At 42.6% G+C, this 23071-nt stretch overlaps 1 protein-coding gene across 3 annotated transcripts in view; it reads right to left on the bottom strand.

Annotated features, from left to right (window-relative positions):
- Positions 1–23071, bottom strand: part of INF2 (inverted formin 2) — a 189828-nt gene that overhangs the window by 7841 nt on the left and 158916 nt on the right. For 2 of the 3 annotated variants that reach the window (XM_068254230.1, XM_068254232.1), the window contains exons 19-22: positions 20853–20955; positions 13465–13632; positions 8503–9621; positions 4114–4167 (exon numbers count right to left, since the gene is read on the bottom strand). In XM_068254230.1, coding sequence (XP_068110331.1) covers positions 4115–4167; positions 8503–9621; positions 13465–13632; positions 20853–20955 — 1443 coding nt within the window. In that variant the 3' untranslated portion in view covers position 4114. The remainder of the gene's footprint in view (positions 1–4113; positions 4168–8502; positions 9622–13464; positions 13633–20852; positions 20956–23071) is intronic. The other variant, XM_068254231.1, reaches the window with a different exon arrangement.

Below are 23071 nucleotides of genomic sequence, written 5' to 3'. Positions count from 1 at the left end.
CCCTTCCACCCTCACAAAGCAGCGCTCATTGGATAACTGTATATAGAAAAAAAACTCAGGCCTGAGTTGTAAACTGAGTTCGCCCCAATTGGGGTTTGTAATACAGGCGCCAAAACCATAAGATTAATTAAAAAACATTTAAAAAGTGGAGGTAGCGGTGACTTTACCGAAAAGCCATCCTACTAAAAAAAAAAAAAGCAATGCTTGGTGTGATTTGCCTTCTTAAAACAGAAGGAAACTTGCAATAATTCAGCTATAAGTGAACATGTGTGGTTACCCACAATGCACCACTACTGAATATGCAAATGATCTCTTTATGCCCCTGTAGCCAGGCGTCGCGGTTACAAACCTCAGTATACCTATTGCCTAGTCCACTTTTGGTGGAGGGGTGCTACCCTGTTTTTCTGATCTACAGAGAGCGACTTCTTAACCTGAGTGGAGTCAGGTCTAATCTCCCCACCTGCCCTTACAGTGGTTCTCTATGTGGTAATCCTGGTTTGTGAGTGTATTTACATATACACCTTTGAACATAGTTTCTTGGTATCACAACATACTACACTATATTGGGCTCTCTGTGTCCCCTTTTTTGTGTTTCCTTTTACAAGTAGCATTCATTGGTCAACTGTTTATGGAAGGAACTCACATGACAAACATGGCTTGAATAAGGACAACAAAAACACAATTTTAAAACACAAAAATTTGTAACATTTAAAGCAAACCTGTAGGCAGTTTTATACGATCAAACAGTGTTTTGTCGGCTGTGGCTTCGGAGGGTCCCAGCGAGACCACTGTGGGACAGAGGACAACGGGGTAAGCCTCGATAGGATCCAGAGGCTTCCCCCCTCCTGAAATAAGTACCCCCCAGGGGCCCATTTTTTTAAATTACAGAGTCTCTTTAAAACAGAAGGTATTTGCAATAATTCAGCTTTAAGTGAACAACTGTGGTCTACCACAATGCATCACTACTAAATATGCAAATTATCTCTATTTGCCCTTGAAGCCAGGCTTACACCTAGAACTGCTGGTGCAAGCCTATAGCTTATAAAATGTACAGAGCCCCATCACCCCAACATGCAGACAGCCTGATTCCGACTATTGGTCCTCCTCAGTGCATGGCAGGGAGCATACATGTAAAAACAGCGCCGGCAAATTTTGGCGCAGCCTGCTGCTGCAAAAGTCCAGGTGGCGTTAATCACTATTCCCCCTCCAAGCCACCATGGACACCGAGGAAAGACGGACGAATTACACTGTTAAGTAATTTGGGCTTCATCTTCCGCCTACGCCCAAATTAGCATGGTGCGCCCAAATTTTCCGGTGCCTATTTGTTCTGCTTTGGGCAGGGATTGATATTACTGTAGAATGGGGCTTGGACCAGTACAACAGAATAACCAAGCATCTCAGGGTGACCCAAAACTACTAGGAAAGTATAAGGAACTAAAAGAGACCGAAAACCCCTCCTACTAAAAAACAACAAACAGTGTAGTTAGTTTGCCTTCTTAAAACAGACGGTATGTGCGATAATTCAGCTTTAAGTAAGCGAGCTGGCATTGTATCAAACTTGACCCAACTTCACTCTAACTTTAAGGCCGTCATGTACCCAGACCAGGTGGGCAGAGTGAAGTTAGAGGTATGGCATAACTTTTTTTTAGCAATTTTGGCACATGAAATGTAGCACTGTTTGATGTACTTTTTACTGCACATAGATTCACTTTATGAAAGACTTAGGAAACATAAATACAACCATGAATCTGGATTTATTGATTACGGGATAGTTACAGAGGTGGAACTGGCCAGTGGCATGACCTGAGCCTGCTGCTTACAGGTCAACCCAAATTAGTACTTTCCGTGCCGTTTAAGGCAAACCGCCCAGATTTAGGCCAGGGCTAGATAAGCAGGATTTACTGCTGGAGATCAAGAAACTGAGTTCCTTCCTGACAACTGACTCATGTAAAATTTCCTAGTGCATTGTAGATGAAGCAAGTACCTAAGAGAAGTCACATCTATTGATTTCAAGCAATTAAAGGACAACTGAAGTGAGAAGAATATGGAAGCTTACACATTTGCCTGCCAGCCCTGCTGATCCATTTGGCTGAAGTCGTGTCTGAATAACACCAGAAACAAGCATGCAGCTAATCTTGTGAGATCTGACAATGTCAGAAACATCTTATTTGCATATGCTTCTCCAGGGTCTCTGGCTAAAAGTATTAGAGGCAGAGGATCAGCAGGATAGCCAGGCAACCAGTATTACTTAAATTGAAATAAATATGGCAGCCTTTATATCCCTTTCACTTCGGGTGTCCTTTAATCTCGATTTTGAAGCCAGGGTCAATCAACGCTCAAAATCATTATTTTAGACATGTCTGATTAGCTCCCAATAACCGGATCAGTTGTGGGTAGTAGTGATCGGAAAATTGATCCAGTTATCAATCGGGAGCTGATCAGACATGTTGGAAATAATCGTTTCAATACATCGATCAACCAGGAAATTAAATATCGTGTACCTGACATTAGGTTTAAGGTCATGCCCATTAAAGGAAAACTACAATGTTCAGTTTTAGCGTTTAAATTTGTTAAACTGCATTTTTGTTATTTATGTTATTGAAATGAACCAAGGGTGCAACCATGACACTCCCAATTAACTTTGCGTTGTTTTTAGCGAGAAAGCCCAGCACTGCCTTTAAAGGACCACTATCATGAATTGAATGGTCCTAACCAATATATTTTTCCCCCATTAGGAATACTGATTTATTTAAAAATTCACAACTTATAATGTACACATCACTATTATAGTGAATATGCACATTCATGGCATTCAGGAACAGTCCACTGGAAGGAATAGGGGTGAACAGCAGCTGCAGGAGGAAGTGTGTGTCTCAGCCAACAAATGATTTTATTACCTCTCTGGGAAGGGAAGCCCTTAATATCCAAAGTGAAATGCTAAATATGACATTTCACGTATCTGTGTGCTCTTGTGTAATCTGACCTGTTGCTCAGCTATGAGAAAAACGAGTAGCTGATAGCCAGTGTATCTTTACAATATGGGTCTGATTACAAAAACAAAACAAAAAATGCGTAATATGTTGGTGCTTTCTAAATACAATAAATTATATGGGTGTTGTATTTCAGAAAAGTGGACGTGGTGACATGCAATTACATTCTGTGTGTTCCAAGATGATACATCTTCCTTTAAATACATTAAAGGATATTCAAAGCAACCACCATACACCACTGACAAGAGTTTTATTTACAAGAAGTAGATGTTAAAAATGCTAATGCCAGATTTTAAGATACACCACCACCCAGATGGAACAATTTGGGGGTCTGAAGTATTAGTCCTTGTTGTTTAGTCCTTAAAGTGAACCTCCAGACTAAAAATCTACTCAGCAGAACTGAAAAGGCTTGGTGTTTAACAGTTTCACAGCATCAGAACTTTGTTTTTCTTACTAAAGCATCATTTTTAGCTAAGCTCCACCTATCAAAGAAAACTGCCGGGCGGTTTTCCCTGATGCTGTGCAAAGCATGATGGGATTTCTTATGTTATTCACGTTGCCTAGCAACTCGGAAGGGTGATCAGCACACATGACAGTTAGGAGCTGTGTCTCATGCTCCCGATCACCTCCTTTCAACCAAAAAGATGGCTGCCACCATGAAATCAAACATTTGCCTGTTCTTTTAAAACAGGGCGGGTAAGAGATTATATTACCTATCTATTTTAATTAACATAACGAATGTAACTTAATGACAGTATGTTTGTTTAGGCTGGCATTCCTCTAAGGTCTAAATCCACATTCATGGGGTTAATCTATAGGATTAGGTAATCTAGGCCACACCTCTTTTTTTCCCTAAATAGAAAACACCACCCACAGCCACGAAGCCTCAGCCACCCCTCTGGCAGTTCCACCTTTAGATTAATCATCGCATGATTGGTAGAAAGAAGAAGACGATCAACATCAAATAATTAAGACAATTTAGTTGATTACCAAAAAAAAGACACACATCAGATGTAGTTGAACACAAGAAAGCAATTAGTCTGGTAGACTGATTTATTTCCTAGCAATGTTTTTTTTCAGGACACAGTTGACGTTAGTTGACATGAAACCTGGTATTACATACCTCACTGCACCACACAACTCTTTGTTTTATGAGTGCCAGACTCAAGTCCCATCTCTGTTGTTTGAGAGAGAGAAATGCAACGTTGCTATATTTATTATAATAATAATAAATTGATCTCAGGTGATCCACATTGGCATCTTGGCATGTGCTTATATTTTTATCAGTTTATATGGGAAAACACTATGGATAATAGAATATGATTTTTTTAGGGTGTACCAATCAAAACATATTTATTTAAAACCTACATAGGCACTCATGAGGGGAGAGTGCTATGGAGGCTGCCATATTTATTTCCTTTGAAACAATGCCAGTTGCCTGGCTGTCCCACTGATCCTCCTGTGTCTCTAATACTTTTAGCAATAGACCCTGAACAAGCATGCAGATCTGGCGCTGTGACTCAGGTCTGACTGGATTAGCTGCACGCTTGTTTCAGGGTTGTAAACCTTACACTGCTGATGCCAGAAGATCAACAAGACAGCCAGGCAACTTGTACTCTTTAAAAAGGAAATACATATGGCAGCATTCATATCGCTCTCAACATGGGATCGCTTTAAGTAACTGTACTTTGCTTTTTGACCATAGAGGGAGTCTCATAACTTGGAAAAGGCCACCATCTTCCCTCGGTACACAGGTGGTACCATCAAGTGTCATCCATGACAGATACTAACTCTACCAGCTCAAACAGTGTGCTACATGGCTCTCATCTTTCTTTTACACATTTCCAGTCTTGAACCCACTTATTGGCTGCTTGGGAACAGCCAATCATGGGAGTGCTGTCTACAGGAAGTATGGAGCAGCACTACTAGAGAAGGGTAAGTATCTGTTGTTGGGCCTGATGGACAAAAGGCCAGTAAAATTGTCATGCGCAGGCAGCACATGGTAATTTTACCTGTATTAACCCCACGGGAACATCAGGCCTATAGAGTATCCTTTAAGAGTATATGCACCTTGTTGTGTGGCATAAGGACTGGTTTGTGCCCCAAGCCTTCATTACTTCATGCTATCCCAGCAAAGAGGATGTCCCTCCTCACTCCTGGCATACGCATGACAGGCCTGGAGCTGGATGTGCCACCACTAGGGTTGGCACCCCAATATTCTTCATAGACAAATACAGAAGGGCAACAGCAGCTTAAAAGGAACTTGAAGTGAGGGAAATACGGAGGCTGACATCTTTATTCCCTTAAAAATAATTACAGCCAGGAAAAAAGCACTGTTTATGAGTCCCACACCTGCCAATGGGGTAAAGTCATAATATCTGATCTGCATGCTCATTCTGGGCCAGTGACTTAAGGCCCGTATCCAATACAAAATGTTCCCGCCAAGCAGTGATTTTTTTTTGACAGACGAACGATAGTTTCTGCAATCTCGTGACGTGGGTACAGGCATACAAACGATGTTTAGTGACACGCAGCGTTAACTACCGTCATGCCGTATTGGAGCTTTAAGATCCGAGGACTCCACGCAAAGTACCGTGATCTCTTGACTTCCCGTTGGTGCCCGTCGTCTAACGCCGTGCATGCCCACCGGCAGGAAGATGGATCAGGACACGCTTGTCCAAAGGCTAAGTATCAGTACAGAAGTCCGTTAACTTGAAGCAGGTTATTTTTGCGCATGGTGGGACCATGCGCCAAAGCTGGGCGCCGTCAGAGCAGCAATGCTATGCTGCACGCCCTGCGTAGTGGTAATTTGGGGCTCCGGCGGCTGCCAGACCCTGAATTACATCTCCCTTCAAGTTGCGACAACTCAGAGGGGGAATAGTATTTAACGCCGCATCAGAGTTTAGGGGCAGCAGGGAGAGCCGGGATTTGGCTCTACCCACACCAAAGTGAGCAGTGCTGCCACAATATGTACTCCAGTCAACTGGCATAGTTTATTAGCGAATGAAGATGGCAGCCTCCATATCACTCTCACTTCAGGTTCCCTTCAATTTACAGAGGAGTTTTCAGGCTATCGTGGTCGGGTCTGAGTGACATCTACCTGCAGAGGATTGAACCTTCACCCATTCATGCAAAAAAGGAAGAAAATTAGTTTGGATAGAGTTGACTTTACACATATTAGAAGCAGTTTATGAGTTTCTACTTGTGACAAATATATTACAAGGACCCATTTATGGCCAGTGTCCACCCAGCGTCCTGTACTTGGACTTTCAGGTTATTCACAGATTTTGCACTAAAGCTCTGTAGTTTGGGATAATATTTTTAGATTATAAATGACACTAAAATAAACGTGTTTGGCGTATGGATAAAAATAAAAATCTTTCCATTAGCCTCTCTCTAACCTTCATGTTACTTTCATTACTGATCCGCACTGAGAGTGTGCATATTATATTTGTGGCTACTGCAGCTTGCCAATCTGACCATAAATCCAGATCCCTCTCGGGAACAGAGAGTACAGGGAGGCCGGAGTTAATTATATTACAAAGGTTTTAACAGTAAGAAGAATTATGGGAGCACCAGAGAGCACTCAGCTGCACAGGAAAATGAACAGGCGGCATTGCAAGCTGTACACCATCTAATAACCATCAGATGTAGCTGTGAATGTTACCCTATCACAGTCTAAACTTTATTTAGTCAGTGAACACTCACAAAAAGGAAAAAAAAAAAGGGGGGGGGGGGGGAATTTACATGTATTTAAGTTAATGCTAGATATTGTTTTCAAAACATTCGGGGACAGATTGTTAATTTTAACAAAACCGTACATTAAAAAAAATGTATGTATGTAACAATGTGTGTGTAGTTTTAGTTTTTATATGTCGCCAATATCTTCCGCAGTGCTGTACAAAGTATGTGGTTTTTCGAGTGCCTGGCTGGGGTATGGTCATCGGAGGGGGGAGAGAGAGAGTGTGTGTGTGTGTGTGTGTGTGTGTGTGTGTGTGTGTGTGTGTGTGTGTGTGTGTGTGTGTGTGTGTGTGTGTGTGTGTGTTAAAGGGGGGGGGGGTGTTACCAGTCTAAATGCATTTCCGGGGAAACTGTCTGCTGCCATTCTAAATGCATTTGTGGCAAATCCAGGAAACTGTCTGCTGCCACTATAATTGCATTTTATGGGGAAACTGCTGCCCAGGACAAGGTTCTCCAGCAACCGGTATCGAGCGCAGAATCGATCCGGTGGGTCATCGGACACGTCAGATATTATCAATCGAGCCATCATCGGCTTGATTGTTAATAAAAAAAACTAACCGTGTATGCCCAGCATAATGCTGATAATACACCATGCAATTTTCTGTTAGATTCTTCTGTTACATTTTTCTGTTAGATTTTCTGTTAGAATGCATAATTAGATTATTTTCTGTAGAGAATGGTCATTATCCCTGGTGCATTATCTTCTGCTGAGTATAACAATGCCTAATTGCTCGGTGGTAAAATAAATTTCCAACATGTTGAACTTTATCTATCTGGCAGGTAAATCTAAAGGTCCGTACACACGCTGGACTGCAGGCAACGACGGGTCCGTCGTCACCTCCCGCTGGGTGGGCGTTCCAGCGACAGTCCGGCACGTGTACAGTCTGTCTGCAGAAACAACCTTATCAGTCCGCCGACAGACTGTACACACGCCGGACTGTCTGCTGAAAACCCGCCCAGCGGGAGGTGACGACAGACCCATCGTTGTCTGCTGTCCGGCGTGTGTACGGACCTTTACAGAAAATTGTATGGTGTATTCCCAGCATAATTCTGGGCATACACGGTTAGTTTGTTTCCTTATCAATCAAGCTGCTAATGGCTCAATTGATAATATCAGACAGGTCCGATGACCTGCCGGATAGATTCCCCGCTCGATCCCCGCGGGCGGACAATAGCAGGGAATCGAGCGGCTGATAAGGCATGCCGGCGGGGACGAGCAGGAATCGATCCGTGTAACACACTCATTTATATTAAATGATTGATTTGAATGGTCGATCGTACAGCCAAATTGCTAGATGTACGGCTACTTTTAGCTTGAAAGGCTGGGGTATCATTCTAGCTCATCTAGATGTGGTGATGCAAGCTGCCACAGAGGAAATGATTGCATTGATTGTGTGAAGGCATGAACGGGATTTATTTCAACATTAGTAAATGAGTCTCCCATATTATTATCACAAGCCAAGAACCTGAGGCTATAAAAAGAGAGGCATAGAATGCTGTTGACACTTTAAACACTCCTCAGCTGCATCCTCATAGGACAGAGAATAGAGATGCAAAAACTAATCTTTTGGGTACCATTGGTTAAAACAAGAATATGCAACAACTTTTAGAAGGTGGGGAAAGGAAACGTGTCATGTTGACATAGGTAGCAACAAGTTACCCAACATTTCTTCTAATACAGTAACATCGTATGTTCAAATGCACTGGTTTACAATAATGATATACAACAGTATCAGACTGTACATCATCATTATAAACAGCAATAAATTACCTTCTGCGCCTTTGGAGTTCCTCTTCTTCTTTTTGTTTTTGGTGGAGCTTCTTTTGATCTTGGAATCATCAGAAGCCTGGAGACGGGTGGGCTCTAGAGATTTGTTTAAAGAGTCATCAGTCAACACTTTTTCATTTGTTTGTGGGACTATGTCAGCAGACCCGTTTTTACAAGCATCAACAGAACTAATATTGTCAACTTGTGCACGAACGTCTGGCGGCCCTTCAGTTTGATTTGGTGGGGGAACACCTACAGTCACAATCTTCTCATCAGGAGACACATCGGTGGTCTCATTTTTTACTTCTGGTGAGCAAATTGTTGTAGTTCCCTTCTCCTGAGCTTCTGTGGAACCCTCCAGAATTCCTTCTGTCCGATGTGTTGGGGACTCTTCTGACGTCCTGTTTTCTTGACCTAATCCTAAATTGACAGCATTTCCATTGACATGATCCTCTAAGGAATTAAGAGTTGTATCCTGAGCTGGTGGATGATCATCACACAATACTTCACTATCCTTAGAAGGTTCCTCCTTTGAGCTACTTTTTGAGGCTGGTGAAGGGCCATCAACCACTGAAGCTACCTGTTCTAATTGCCCTTTACTCACAGTATTTATTTGGTCACATGAAAGCCTTTGTAGGTTGTTATTATTTAGAACATCAGAACTTTTGAAGTCCACTTCATCTGGATATTGATGACTGGGCTCGGATTCACCCACAACTTTAGTTTGTGCAATGTCTTGAGCACTCAGTGCTTTATCTTCTTGGGCGTCTGCAATACTTACATTTTTTGGGGTAACAGCATCTTCAGAAAATACTTTGTTCTGCTCACCTTCGGGAAGGCATTCTTTTTCTAGTTTGGCATCACTGGTGAGACAGGCAGATGGGCTCGTGGCCACAACCTGATTGTTCTGCACATTTCCATCACTACTAGCTACGATTTCTGTGATTTGGTTGGCAAGTTCCTCCACATTATCCTGACCAGTTGGCTTTTGATGGCTTGAATCCTTTTTCTCTTCGGTTGTCTCTGTTGGCACAGAAGTTTTAGGACCTCCTTCATTTATAGGTGCAGAGGAATTCTTATTAACAGTCTTTGCATCCACATTCGATGACTGCATAGATTTGCCTTTATAAAATAAGACCAAGACAGTGTTTAATGGTTTCACAGCAAAAGTAAACCTTGCATGCAAGCAACTCGCTTCGACCAAGCAGCATGGAGTGATTAGCTGCACTTGACGCTGGGCATGCAACTAAATTAGGCAACAGAAGCAGAAAACGAAGCAAGTCAGTTTATTTACCAACATGCAGAGAGCAACACAAGCTATGTAACATCATATTGGGTTTAAGAAGGCACAACATGGCAAAATCCCCCATAAAACACACAAAGGAGATTAAGGCTGGTTTCCAATAACTTAGGCAGAGAAAATAATTCTCATGGAATTGCCCTTCAAATAGGAACCTATTTACAAAATAAACAGAACGCTTTTAAACAACCTTGCTTGCCTTTTTTTTTTTACAAAATAATACATTCCATTTAATACCCCATAACCAATATGTTTTTTTTTTAATTTCTATACACAAATTTATATTTAATCATTAAATTTAGAAAAAAAAATCCAAACGCTATAAAGATGACCTATATATAAGAGATACATGGCACCTATAGGCAAAAGAAACTGGTACAAGTTAAACCAGATCACATTTCTTACGAAGTCCAGTGTCACAAAATTAAAGGCACGTAATTGGTCTTTAAAAAGGATTTTGTTTTTGGTTGTGCCGTAAAAGTCTCAAACTATTTTGCAATAAACTAACCAACTGTTTTCTTTGCACAGTGAGGTTATTGCACAAAAACAGAAAACAGTGATGTCTGCATGTAATTTTAATATATTTATACTAAAGAGCAATACTGTCTAACTGGATCTTTTTGGTGGGGTTGGTGGTGAGATCCTAGTTACTTTGTAGGTCTTCAAATCTGTCCAAGGCCTGGGACCCACTAGCAGTGCTTTTTTAAGCACTTGTGATTTGAAAAGCTCTTGCTAATGTAATGCTATGGGGGATTAAAAAAAAAAAATAATCACATCCCTCAAGTGGGAACACACCCCTAGCATTACATTAGCAAGAGCTTTTCAAATCACAAGCGCTTAGAAAAGGCATAGAGATGAACTCCTGGTGGGTTTCAAGCGTGAAACCCTAATGAGACCAGCTTCTCTTTCCTCTGTCCTTGCCTCTGCTGTGCAATACACGAATGCCAAGCTACTAATGTCCCCCGAGTGAGTCCACCATGCTATGTTGTAGAAACTTCACTACTGGTCTCTGGTGCAGTTCTTCTCAAGGTCCTTTATTCCATCACTTCAACTCTAACATCTAATGAGCACCACTCCTGTCTCCACTTTTTACACTGTAAAATGTTCTTCCCAGTAATATACAACTACAGTAACACGGAACAGAATGTATTTTTCCCTACTGAAAATTACATTTTTTGTCCTCTGTTGCGGTTTTATTTATTTTTTTTTAGACGGTAAACAAAATACACATAATTTTACGGGGAGACTGATGGTATAGCTTATGGCTTCGAACAACCTAACATATGCCAGCAGCCCACCAATGGTCCCTAGTTGACATTCTGAAAGGCAATGCTCTAGTGGACTCTTTGTAGACGTATGGTGAATGCACTTGCAGCGATGGCAATAGTAGTATGGGTGAAAAGTTTATCAGGGCCTGAGTTTGTCCTGGGTGGAAGTGGGGAGTGGGTGGAGATTTTTCCAGTGGTGGCATGGTAGGAGTGAAGCTTCCTAGACTCCTCCCAAAAAACAACTTATGGGTGCATGAGCTTCTTGAAAAACTTAGAGAGAATTACAAAAATAAAAAATTTCCATTGCGGACTATGAAAAAAAAAAAAAAATAGGCTGCCATGTTCCTTTTTTTGGTTACATCAGTTTGGGTCACCCAAGCATACAGCTGTTTTAGTCAAAACATCTGGGTCCTGGGTCAAGGCAGCCAGGTACCTGGCATTTGTTTTTTATATTTTCCAGAAAAATGCCATCATCTTTCCTTATAGATGAACTTTACACGACCAGCAATTTAAACTGAGCTTTGGATAATAATGTCATAATTACAAGCTACTGACAGAGAAAACAGCATGACAGCCCCTTTTTGTATGGGTGAAGTCATCACAAAGGACCAATAGGGAGGTTCAGATGGGTAAACAGGGGAAGGACGTACCCCTGACACTCACCATATAAATATGGCAAGTACTTTTCCTACAAGTTACACTGGAACAAAATTATTGTGAAGTTTTCACAGGCTGTAGACACCCTATGAGCATTTTCTGAGTGCTTTTCTGACCATCAGAGCATTTTTTATTAAAGAATTCTACTATTTACTTGCATTAAAATTGCGGTAAAATTGTGGTAAAATTGCCGCAATCACAATTTTGTGAAAAATCACGATTGCAGCAATTTTACCACTATCTTAATACAAGTCAATGGGAGCGTTTTTTGTTTTTTTTTAAAAAAAAAGCTCAGAAAGCTCTGATGGTCAGAAAAGCACCCAGAAAGCACCTCATAGTGGGTCTACAGCCGAAGTATAGGTACTTTAGGAAATGTTCACTTTATATTGCCCAAATTTACTTCTGAGTTACAAGAAGTAAAAGAAAAAAAAAACGTTGAGGGATTAGGCTGTACAGTTGTTTCAGCTATGCCTGTTTAGGATGGGTTCCTACTTGAGCTGGCACTCCAATGGCGAGCCGAGAGCGGATAGTCTAGTGTCCACTCCGATGGTCCGTTTGTGGTCCAGATGCATTTCCATCACAGGCTATATGGCAAACGTATCCACTCTCCAGGGAATGTCCAACTGTACAAGTGTGCGTTCCGCTTACTGCAACAGATCCATTGCAGACTCAAGTGTCAACAGATCCCATTTATAAAATAGGATCCATTAAATGTCATTTTTACATTGCGGCTAAATGGACATAAAAATGTCTATTTTTCGCTGTAATGGGAATAGAGCTTCACTTCCCAGGCATAGTTTTATTTGAACAGAAGACTATTTATATATATGTATCAAGTCCACTGCTACTACTAGTAACCAAGCAAGGCTCCAGTTAGGAAGTGTTGCCAAGGGAACGATTTGTAGGCGGAAATTCTCAACTGTATCCTCTGGCTATAAATCCTAGCTTAAAGGACAACTGGAGTGAGAAGAATATGGAGGCTGCCACGTTTATTTCATTTTAAACAATACCAGTTGCCTGGCAGCCCTGCTGATCTATCGGGCTGCAGTAGCATCTGTGTCACACCAGAAACAAGCATGCAGCTAACCTTGTCAGATCTGACAGTAATGTCAGAAACACCTGATCTGCTGCATGCTTGTTCAGGGTCTATGGCTAAAAGGATTACAGGCAGAGGATCAACAAAATAGCCAGGTAAGTGGTATTCTTTAAAAGGAAATAAATATGGCCCTCATATCATTACAGTTGCCCTTTAAATATATATGTATGTCAGGTGGTCTCCCCGATCCCGCATTCCTATTGCGTCTGAAATAAATGAAATTAATAACCAAGGATAGTGAAAAGGTTGAGGTATACAAAGCACAAATCACTAGTATTGCATCAGTACAGGAGTGACTTCTCGCTCTTGTTGCTGCCTGCATTATCAGTCACAGGTGCTGCAGGTCCACAGGAGGATTGGAAGAGATCCCACCAAGAGTTAAAGCCTTGAACAACTGCCAGCGTTGCCCAGCCCTGTATCTGAATGATAAGCGATGGACACAGAGTGATTAATAGCACAATATGCACATGCAGAGGACTTTGCAAGCAAGCATTAGCATTTTTTTTCCAAAGCAAATGGCAACAAATGAATCATGCAAGCTGTAAAGCGCAGAGTCTGGAGAAGCTTGCGGTAAAGTGGTTAGTATGTGTTCAGCATAAAGTCTGGACCATGCAGTCTCACAGGCGACACAGCCGTTCTCCTACCCAAATCCGTACTGAGCTTTCCGCCTGAATCACTTGTAGAAGCTTTCTGAGCCGCATCGCCTTCTGATCTGGTTTTGGCCGTCTTGCGTAGTTGGAAACCTTTTTTAATATCCGCCAGTAAGGCATCGATGATGCAGCCTTCTTCCAACTTCACTGCTCCTTTTCGAACTAGGTATGAAAAAACAAACAAACATGTATATACACGCTGGATTGTACGGTTAAAGGGTACCTGAAGTGACATATAACAAAATAAATGTGTATAAACTGTCTCAGCTTTACTTAGAACTTGATTGTTTTCATTTTTTCTTTTATCTCACTGTAAGGGCCCGTTTCCACTGGCGCGGTTTCCGAGCAGAATCCGCAGAGTTTCCCCGCAGGCAAATCGTGCTGGGAAACTCAGCCATAGGGTACAATGGCACCGCTGTCCGAATCGCTTGCGCTAGCAATTCGGCAGACATTACCATCTGAAATGGTGCGGGAGGCTGCGAATCCTATAGCCGTGCATGGCACGGCTGATGGGATTCGTCTGCGTACCCACACATCAGGAAGTGACGCAGCGCGTGCGTCACAAGTGGAAACGTCCCTCAGTGATAAAAAAAAAAGTGTACCTGAGCTGACGCTCAAACATATAACCAACATATAGCCAACGTTTCAGAGTCACGTAGGGCCCCTTTGTCAAGGCACAATTTGCTCAAGGGCAAACATCTGTCTGCCGCTGTAAACAAGCTCCTGTAGGGTTAATGAGAGTAGGACTTCTCTAGACACTCACACAGCCTGCTGCCCCCACCCGCTGAGTACACATCCCTAGAGGGGTCCTACTCCCATTAACCCTACAGGAGCTTGTTTACAGCGGAAGATGTACGTTTTATATGGTACCAATAAAGATTCACCTTGGATGTGCCCGCTCTTTTTGATTGAAGATTGCATAGAGGGCATCATCCCTCTTTTTCCAGCTGCTGCACTCCCCCTAGAGATGATGGGATTGATCTCTTAGCGTGTGCGAGACAACTCAATAACTGTTACTTACCTAAAGATAGGGAAGTCTCAAGATCCTATTGAGGCTTACATCGGTGGTCTGCTGCCCCCCATTGCGGATTGCCTGCCCCCCCCCAGCCCCCCCAAAAATTAGCAGCAAGGCATTGTTGCTAATCCTATTAGGGCCGTGCTGCTACTTTTCCTAAAGTCATCAGCTCCATTCTGCTGAATGGAGCTGCTGACTGAGAAAAAGTCATCCTGTGTAATACAATGTAACTATGGAAAGATGGATATCATTTTAAAGCTCTCTTTCTCCTCTTTCTGACACAAACTGCGGCCCTACGCCTTTTAGTTTTCTCTATTTTTGCGATCGAAATCGCGGTCGCGGCAAATTCGATCGCGAAAATAGGAAATCATTGGAAAGAGGAGAAAGAGAGCTTTAACATGATATGCATCTTTCCATAGTGTCTGCACTGCTCAGAGTCCCTTTAAGGGGTAGCGTATTTTGAACCTGAGCTTTGGCTCGACTTCGCTTTAAGTCTCGTGTACACACACACACACACACACACACACACACACACACACACACACACGATTAAAGTCGGCTGAGGCGGCCAAATTACCATTCACTTGTGCAAACTGCAACAGTCACAGTTTTAAAAGTGCTTAAAGAGGGACAGTAATGAAAACAATTAATAAAATTGCTTATTTTTTAGAATATTAATTTATAGATTATTTAGTCGGTGTTTGCCCATTGTAAAATCTTTCCTCCGATTTACAGTCTGAAATTGATCTCTAGTGGTGCCATCTTTAGCTCTGCCAGGTGATCTGTATGGTATTATGTTCGTTAATGAGAGTTCTATGCACAGAGGAGATACTGCTCGCTTTGCAGTTATTTCTCACAATGCAATGAGGTTCACACACAGAAAACTATCAGGACCATGGTCATGACATCACACTGTGGGAGGGGTTTCACCACAATATCAGCCACACAGACCCCCCCAGATCTTTTTGAGAAAAAGAAAAAAAGATTTCCTGTGGGAAAAGGGGTATCTGCTACTGAATGGGATGAATTTCAATCTTGGGTTAAAGTTACTCTTGAAAGGGGACCTAAAGTGAGAGTCATATTGATGCTGACATTTATTTAATTTTAAACAATACAAATTGCTTGGCTGCCCTGCTGATCCTCTGCCTCTAAAGCCTCATACACACGCCTGACTAAAGTCGGATAACAACTGCCTCAGCCTATAGTCAGGAATGTGTACAGAGGCCCCATACCAATGATGGCTATTTGGCCGGTGGATCAACTTGGCTGAGCGGCAGCCAACTTCTTTGAAGAGACCGCTCCCCGTCCACTGGGTGACACGCTCCGCTCTGTTGTTCCTCTGTCCCCGTATAGCAATAGACAGAGGTGGGACAAGGTCTTCCAACACCCAAGGCTGAGACATTAAAGTGCGCCCCTCCGTCCCTCCCACCCCAGCCGTCATGCACTGATTGCTATTAGACTAAGAGGCTCCCCATGGCCCCCAAACCCCCCCCCCAACACCTTAACCTCTAGTTATATGGCTTGCAGTCACTGCTATATAGTCCCTTTTCTTATTTCTCTCTGCTTCAAACACAAAAGGGGAATGATAGCTGAGTGAGTTGAGCGCCCCCTCCTGCACTGCGCCCTGAGGCTGGAGCCTCTCCCGTCTCTGCCTCTGCCCTGGCAATAGAACGCATTGTCAATTACACAGCTGACAGTCGTCTGTACAGGCCGGCCCAGCAACGTAGGCCAAGAGGATCGGGTCCCAATCCCTGATGGATGTTATCAATTAGGTGTGTATGCACCTTAACCACTTAAGTACCAGCGGTCTCTGCCCCCTTAAGGACCAGAGATCGCTGGTACAGAAACAGCGGAACCCCGACGAATTGCCACACATACCCGCTGCAACAACCTTCACCGCCGCACGTCGGGAATCTGGGCAACCCACTCTGCCGTCTCTATGACGGCAGAGTTCCTGTGAGTCGGTCAGGAGCCGCTTTCATTGGCTCCTAACCCGGTCTTTCAATGTAAGCCAATGGCCGCTGCTTACATTGAAAGACAGGGCCAGGAGCCAATGAAATCGGCTCCTGACCGACTCACATGGCTCTGCCATCATAGAGACTGGCAGAGCTAGTGAGCTGCGTCGGGAGACGGCAGGGATTCAGTGGCGAAATTGGCAGGAGCGTCGAAAACGGTGGATGCACACGGCGCCACTGTCCTCCGCCTCCTGGACCTTCGGTATGAGGTCCCGGTACCTTGGCCAGTCAGGGCTAAGGGCTCTTTTTCCACTAGCAGTCGCTAGCGTTCACGCTGAACGCTAGCGATTGCTGAATCGCAATTCCGCCGATTTCCCGACGTTTGCGGCCGCGATTTTACTATGCTATGCACTGCATAGCAAAATCGCGGCAAATATCGCTCCGCCGCGCGTTCGCGTTCCCGTCAAAAACGAATCGCGGTAGTGGAAATGACCTACCGCGATTCCTATGTTAAAAAGCAAACCGTAGCGATTGTAAAATCGCTAGCGGTTTGCGACTTTACGATTCGGCCAGCGCTGGTGGAAAAGGGCCCTTACTGTGCATGTGTGGCGCAGAACTCTCCTGGCTGCAGGAGAATGCACATGCGCTGACTTGCCCCCACTGACCAAAGATAACGGGACCCCGTACCGAAGGTCCAGGAGGCGGAGGATGGTGCCGAAGGAGCGATCAGGTCCGAGGGGGCTGGAGGAAGCCCCAAGTATGTATGAATTTTTTTTATGTTCCGTCTCTGGTACACCTTAATACATTTAGACCCTGATCAGATCAGATGTTCCTGCATGCTTGTTTCAGGTATGCGATTCAGACCCTACTAAAGCTGGAATGATCAGCAGGTGTGCCAGGCAACTGGAATTAAAAGGAACAAAATATTTCAGCCTCCATATACCGCTTGCTTCAGGTTCCCTTTAACAGCGATACAAAAAAAACATCCTATGTTGCTGTCACTTACAATAGGTGATAAAAATCTGACAGGTTTTGGACTAGTCCATCTCTTAATAGGGGATTCCAAGGATTGTCTTTGTTTTCTAAAGGTGCGTACACACATGCGACTATAGTCGTTTGTAACGATCGTTCCCCGATCTTTACCAACGACGATCGTTACAAAAAACGAACCACCGACTATTAAGGCAAACGACGAACGAGCCAAATCGCTACAAAAGAAAGTTCTGTCTCGGCGGATTTTAACCAACGACGATCGTTTGCAAAAGTAGTACATCGTTGGAAACGATTGTTCGTACTAGGCTTGACATGCGCATTTCACTATTTCTCCATGGAACTTCTCATTTTTATGCGCAGGCGCAATAGTTGCTTTCTGTGATGTAACGTTCGTTCTAACGATCAGATCGTTACACACATTTTAAAACTACCTTTACTTAGGTCGTTCTTTCATCAATTAAAAGTTCGTTCGTCGTTCTTAACGAACGATCGTTGTCGCATGTGTGTACGTAGCATTAGGCATTTACTGAATGTCAGTAGCTTAGCCCAACTGCCAGAATAGTGTGCAAGAGAGAAAAGGAGGCCGGCATCATTGTGTAGGTCCTGTTCAGGGAGTGCTTTTGTAAAGAATGAAGGAATTACTTTAAATACCCTATATGGAGATGGGCTAGGCGGAGACCAGTCAGATCTGCCAGATTTTTACTACCTTTTGTGATAGTGACATAAGGAGAACTGTAATTTATAGTGCATTTTACTCTGGGAGAAATGTACATTTTACATGTATGTGTACATGGGTTTTAAATGTTACAATTTTAGGCGATAATGGTCCGTTAAGTATATAATGAGTCGGTGCAGTTAAAAGCAAATCTGAAGCGAAAAAAAAAAGCTTACGAGATAATGAATTGTATGTGTAGTACAGATAAGGAATAGAACATTAGTAGCACAGAAAAGAGTCTGTTTTTAGTTAGATCGCTTTTTTTTAGTCAAATCGCATCATACTGTCACAGTTGCAACCACACTGTCTTTTCAGCTATAAAAAGCAAAAATAATGACCATTTGAACTTTCCTGCAGTAAAGCCTTATCTCAAGCTGTCTCTCATGGTTTCATTGCTGTTTAAGTGCTTCAGAAAACAGGACCGTATTTGACCCAAGTTGGGTCGAATAGCTCAGAGAAGCTCTTTTGCACATATAACTGAATTTTTTTTTTTACTCTTCCTGTACTGGAAAACAATTGGAGACTTTTCTTTTCTACTAATGCTCTATTTAGTAGCTGTACTACATATACAATTCATTATTTCAGAAGTTTATTTTTGCTTCGGGTTTGCTTTAACCTCCTGGGCAATAATCCCGAGCTGAGCTCGGGGTATGTCGCGCAGGAGGAGTTCTCAGGCCCTGGTGGGCCGATTTGCATAATTTTTTTTGTTACACGCAGCTAGCACTTTGCTAGCTGCGTGTAACTGCCGCTCGCCGCCGATCCGCCACTCGCCGCTGTGCCGCGCAGCCCCCCCCTCCCAGACCCCTTGCGCAGCCTGGCCAATCAGTGCCAAGCTGCGCTGAGGGGTGGATCGGGACTCCTTCTGACGTCACGACTTCCATGACGTCGGTGACGTCATCCCGCCTTGTCGCCATGGCGACCGGGGTAGCCCAGCAGGAAATCCCGTTCTTTACGAGATTTCCTGCTTACTCTGATCGCCAAAGGCGATCGGAGTGGGTGGGGGGATGCTGCTGCGCAGCGGCTATCATGTAGCGAGCCCAGGGCTCGCTACATGATTTAAAAAAAAAAAAAAAAAAAATTTAAAAAGTGCTGCGCCCCCTCCTGGGCGATCTAATTGTATCGCCCAGAGGGTTAAAGAGACACTGAAGCGAAAAAAAAATTATGATATTATGATTTGTATGTGTAGTACAGCTAAGAAATAAAACATTAAGATCAGATACATCAGTCTAATTGTTTCCAGTACAGGAAGAGTTGAGAAACTCCAGTTGTTATCTCTATGCAAAAAAGCTATTAAGCTCTCCGACTAAGTTAGTCGTGGAGAGGGCTGTTATCTGACTTTTATTATCTCAACTGTAATTGAACTGTTTACTTTTCCTCTGCCAGAGGAGAGTTCATTACTTCACAGACTGCTCTGAAAGACTCATTTTGAATGCTGAGTGTTGTGTAATCTGCACATATTATAGAATGATGCAATGTTAGAAAAAACACTATATACCTGAAAATAAAAGTATGAGAATATTTTCTTTGCTGCTAATCTTCTAGTAATTATTCATAGTACACAACCAATTCATTATATCATATATTTTTTTTCACTTCAGTGTCTCTTTAACCACTTAAGCCCAACTGGACGAGATTTCTCGTCCAGTTGGGCTGCGCGCACTCCCGCGGGTCGCGCGCGCTCCCGCGGGCCCCCCCGTGCGCGCCCCCGCTGCTAGCCGCTAGCCCACCGATCAGTGAAAGGGATTATAAATCCCTTTCGCTGATCGGACCCCCCCGGAGAAAAGCCGACAGTGTCTCTTCAGACGCTGCGGCTTTTCTGAGCTCTGGTCTCCTTTCTTCTGCCTGGGAGCGAGATCGATCGCTCCCAGGACTTTTTGATTCTGGCCATCTTGTGGCCAAATAGCAAATTACACCTAAAAAAAAATAGTTTTAAAAATAAACATATAAATATATTAAAAAAAACCCCTGTTTACCACCCACACCAAAAAATACCCACATACAAGTTTAAAGTAAAAAAAAAAAAAAAAATTACAATAATAAAAAAAAAAAAAAAACATAAATAGTTACCTAAGGGTCTGAACTTTTTAAATATGCATGTCAAAGGAGTATATCAATATGATTTAATAAGTTATGGGCTTCTAAACAGTGATGGACGCAAAACGGAAAAAATGCACCTTTATTTCCAAATAAAATATTGTTGCCATACATTGTGATAGGGACATAATTTTAACGGTGAAATACCCGGGGCATATGGGCAAATACAATACGTGAGTTTTAATTATGGAGGCATGTATTATTTTAAAACTATAATGGCTGAAAACTGAGAAATAATGAATTTTTTCCATTTTTTTCTTATTCTTCCTGTTAAAATGCATTTACAGTAAAGTGGCTCTTAGCAAAATATACCACCCACAGAAAGCCTAATTGGTGGCGGAAAAAACAAGATATAGATCAATTCATTGTGATGAGTAGTGATAAAGTTATTGGCAAATGAATGGGGGGTGAAAGTTGCTCGGATGTAAAAAAATTTCAACCCTTCGGGCTTAAGTGGTTAAGCAACCTATAAACCTGGATCCACACCGGACACAAAAAAGATCCTGATAAGATGCATTCTGGGTATTTTTAGGACAAGGAGTGACCACATGCAATTACTTCATGTACAGAACTAAATAGCTTAGATACAAGTTCCAGCAATGAAACGTACTGATTTTGCCATTTTCACCCTTCTGTCTCTTGGCTTCATCCTCTTCAATCTGCTTCTTCCTTTTCTCAGCCTTGGCCGCTTGCTCCTTTCTGTCTTTATTTTCCTAAAAGTCAAACATATTTGAAGCAGTTATGCAATTGTTTTTTCCCCTAAAAAAACATTTTTCTCTTAAAAAAAGTTAATGGATTGCCATACACAGCTTTTTATATTTTTACTTTTTTTGAAGTGGAAAAAATGTTGATTTGTTTTCCTGATCGATTGAACTGTGTGAAATGTTATCAACCTACCATGCGCTATTAACATTTCCAAAAAATCTATACCTTTTCTACCATGTCAGATCAGATAATAATCCAAATATTTGAGGGAAAAAAAAACCAAATGGAAAAAAAAGTGACTTTCCTATACAATCGATTATTTTATCAAATTGTGAAAATTAAACAATTTGCAGTATTTTTATTATATTTATTATTATTTTATTATTTGATTGAAACCTCAGCAATAGTGGATTAATATTAGAGATACCCAGAATTCTCCTGTTCTGGATTGTCTTATTTTATATATCTGCACAAAGCAGGACGAAAAATGTATCGATCTCTCCAAAAATAAAATGACAAGTTTAAATTTTTTTTCTGCAAATTAAATTAAACATGCAGAACTGTAAGAATATAATGGAAAATAATAATGTATCCCTTGAGAAGAGGTTTCAGAGGAATAAAAAAACAAGTGGGGACAGTTTACGTGGATTATATACATTACTGCTAACTCAAAATAAGAATAAGACTTGTCCCAGTTCACAATAATACTGATAAAGTTTTGGGTGAAGTTGAAGAGAGGATGCTGTCACACATCAAGCCGATCCCTCCTCATTCTGGTAACACGTAGTGTTAAAATACATTTATCTGTATTTAAAAATGTATGTTTTAAAAATTCTCTCCTATTTGTTTTCTAACCAGATGTCTGACAATTTTCCTCTGGCCAGTGAGTGAAGCAAGGTTTGGTTTGGTCTCTAGTGTTGTAGAATCCGTAAAACAACACGGATATTGTGGTGAATTGCCAAAGTAAAAACACTGCACTCTAGTGGCAGGATGTCGCAATCAAAGTATTTTGTGGGAGATGTAGTTTATGGACAAGGTGCTCTTTAACTTTCCTAGCGGTAGGATTACTTACGGATTTAAGGCTGGTTTCACACCAGGACGTTGCGTTTTAGGGGACGTTATGGTCGCACAACGTGCCCCTAACGCAACGCCTGGTGCTCTCTGCTTTGGACGTCAGAGTGAGCCGCGTTGTGCAGCTCACTCTGGCGTCCGTGATGCCGTGATGCGCACTCTTGGACGCATGCGGCATCACGTGGTCCCGCCCGGCCAATCGCCGCACAGAGTGGCCGCTCAAGGAAGGAAGGAAACACTGCACGTCACTGAGTGCAGTGAATATTAATTAGCCATGTGCCTGGCCGCTCTCCGCTCCTCCCCAACGTTACTGAGCATGTGCAAACAGTCTAACGCGGCTCTGCCGCTTACAAAGTACTGCATGCAGTACGTTATATTATGGCGCAGCGTTACACTAACGCAATATATTATGGCGCAGCGTTACACTAACGCAACGTGGGCACTGTGAACAGCCCATTGATTTTTTATTGCTGTGCGGTGGGGTGCGTTACAGGCTGCTCTAACGTGCGCCTGTAACGTCCCACTGTGAAACCAGCCTTAGTGTCTAAAAGCGGTGCAATTTTTTTTTTTTTTTTACAAGCTTTTAGGCCCTAAAAGCAGGCAAACAATCATGCTGCTAGGTAGATCTGTGGCAGCCCTGCGCACATTACTCACCTCCCTTGGATCCAGCTCTGCAATTCTCCCTATGTCCACTGGGTGATCGCTCACCAGAGGGATCGAGAGCCTCCGAGCACTGAAAGAAGAATGGCTGCCAATGTCTGGATCCTGGGTATGCAAGTTACAAACGTCCGCTGCACGCAGGCTCTGCATATACGACTCGGGGTTACCACTAAGAAGGTTAAATCATAGACCTCATTTGAGACAATCATGAACATTTGAGGCTCTCGCAGGCCACATTTGGTCCACAGGTCTGGAGTTTGACACCTGTGGGTTAAGTGGATTGCATCCTGCGATTGAGTCAATCCAGGACACAGCTGTATTTATTAAAGTGATCTTTGACAACTACCTCTAAAGGATACAGAAGAGAGTGTGAGTTATGAGGACGCAAGATGC

The sequence above is a fragment of the Hyperolius riggenbachi genome, chromosome 9, assembly GCF_040937935.1.
Source record: "Hyperolius riggenbachi isolate aHypRig1 chromosome 9, aHypRig1.pri, whole genome shotgun sequence".
NCBI classification, from domain to species: Eukaryota; Metazoa; Chordata; class Amphibia; order Anura; family Hyperoliidae; genus Hyperolius; species Hyperolius riggenbachi.
This window is presented reverse-complemented; position numbering and strand designations above follow the sequence as displayed.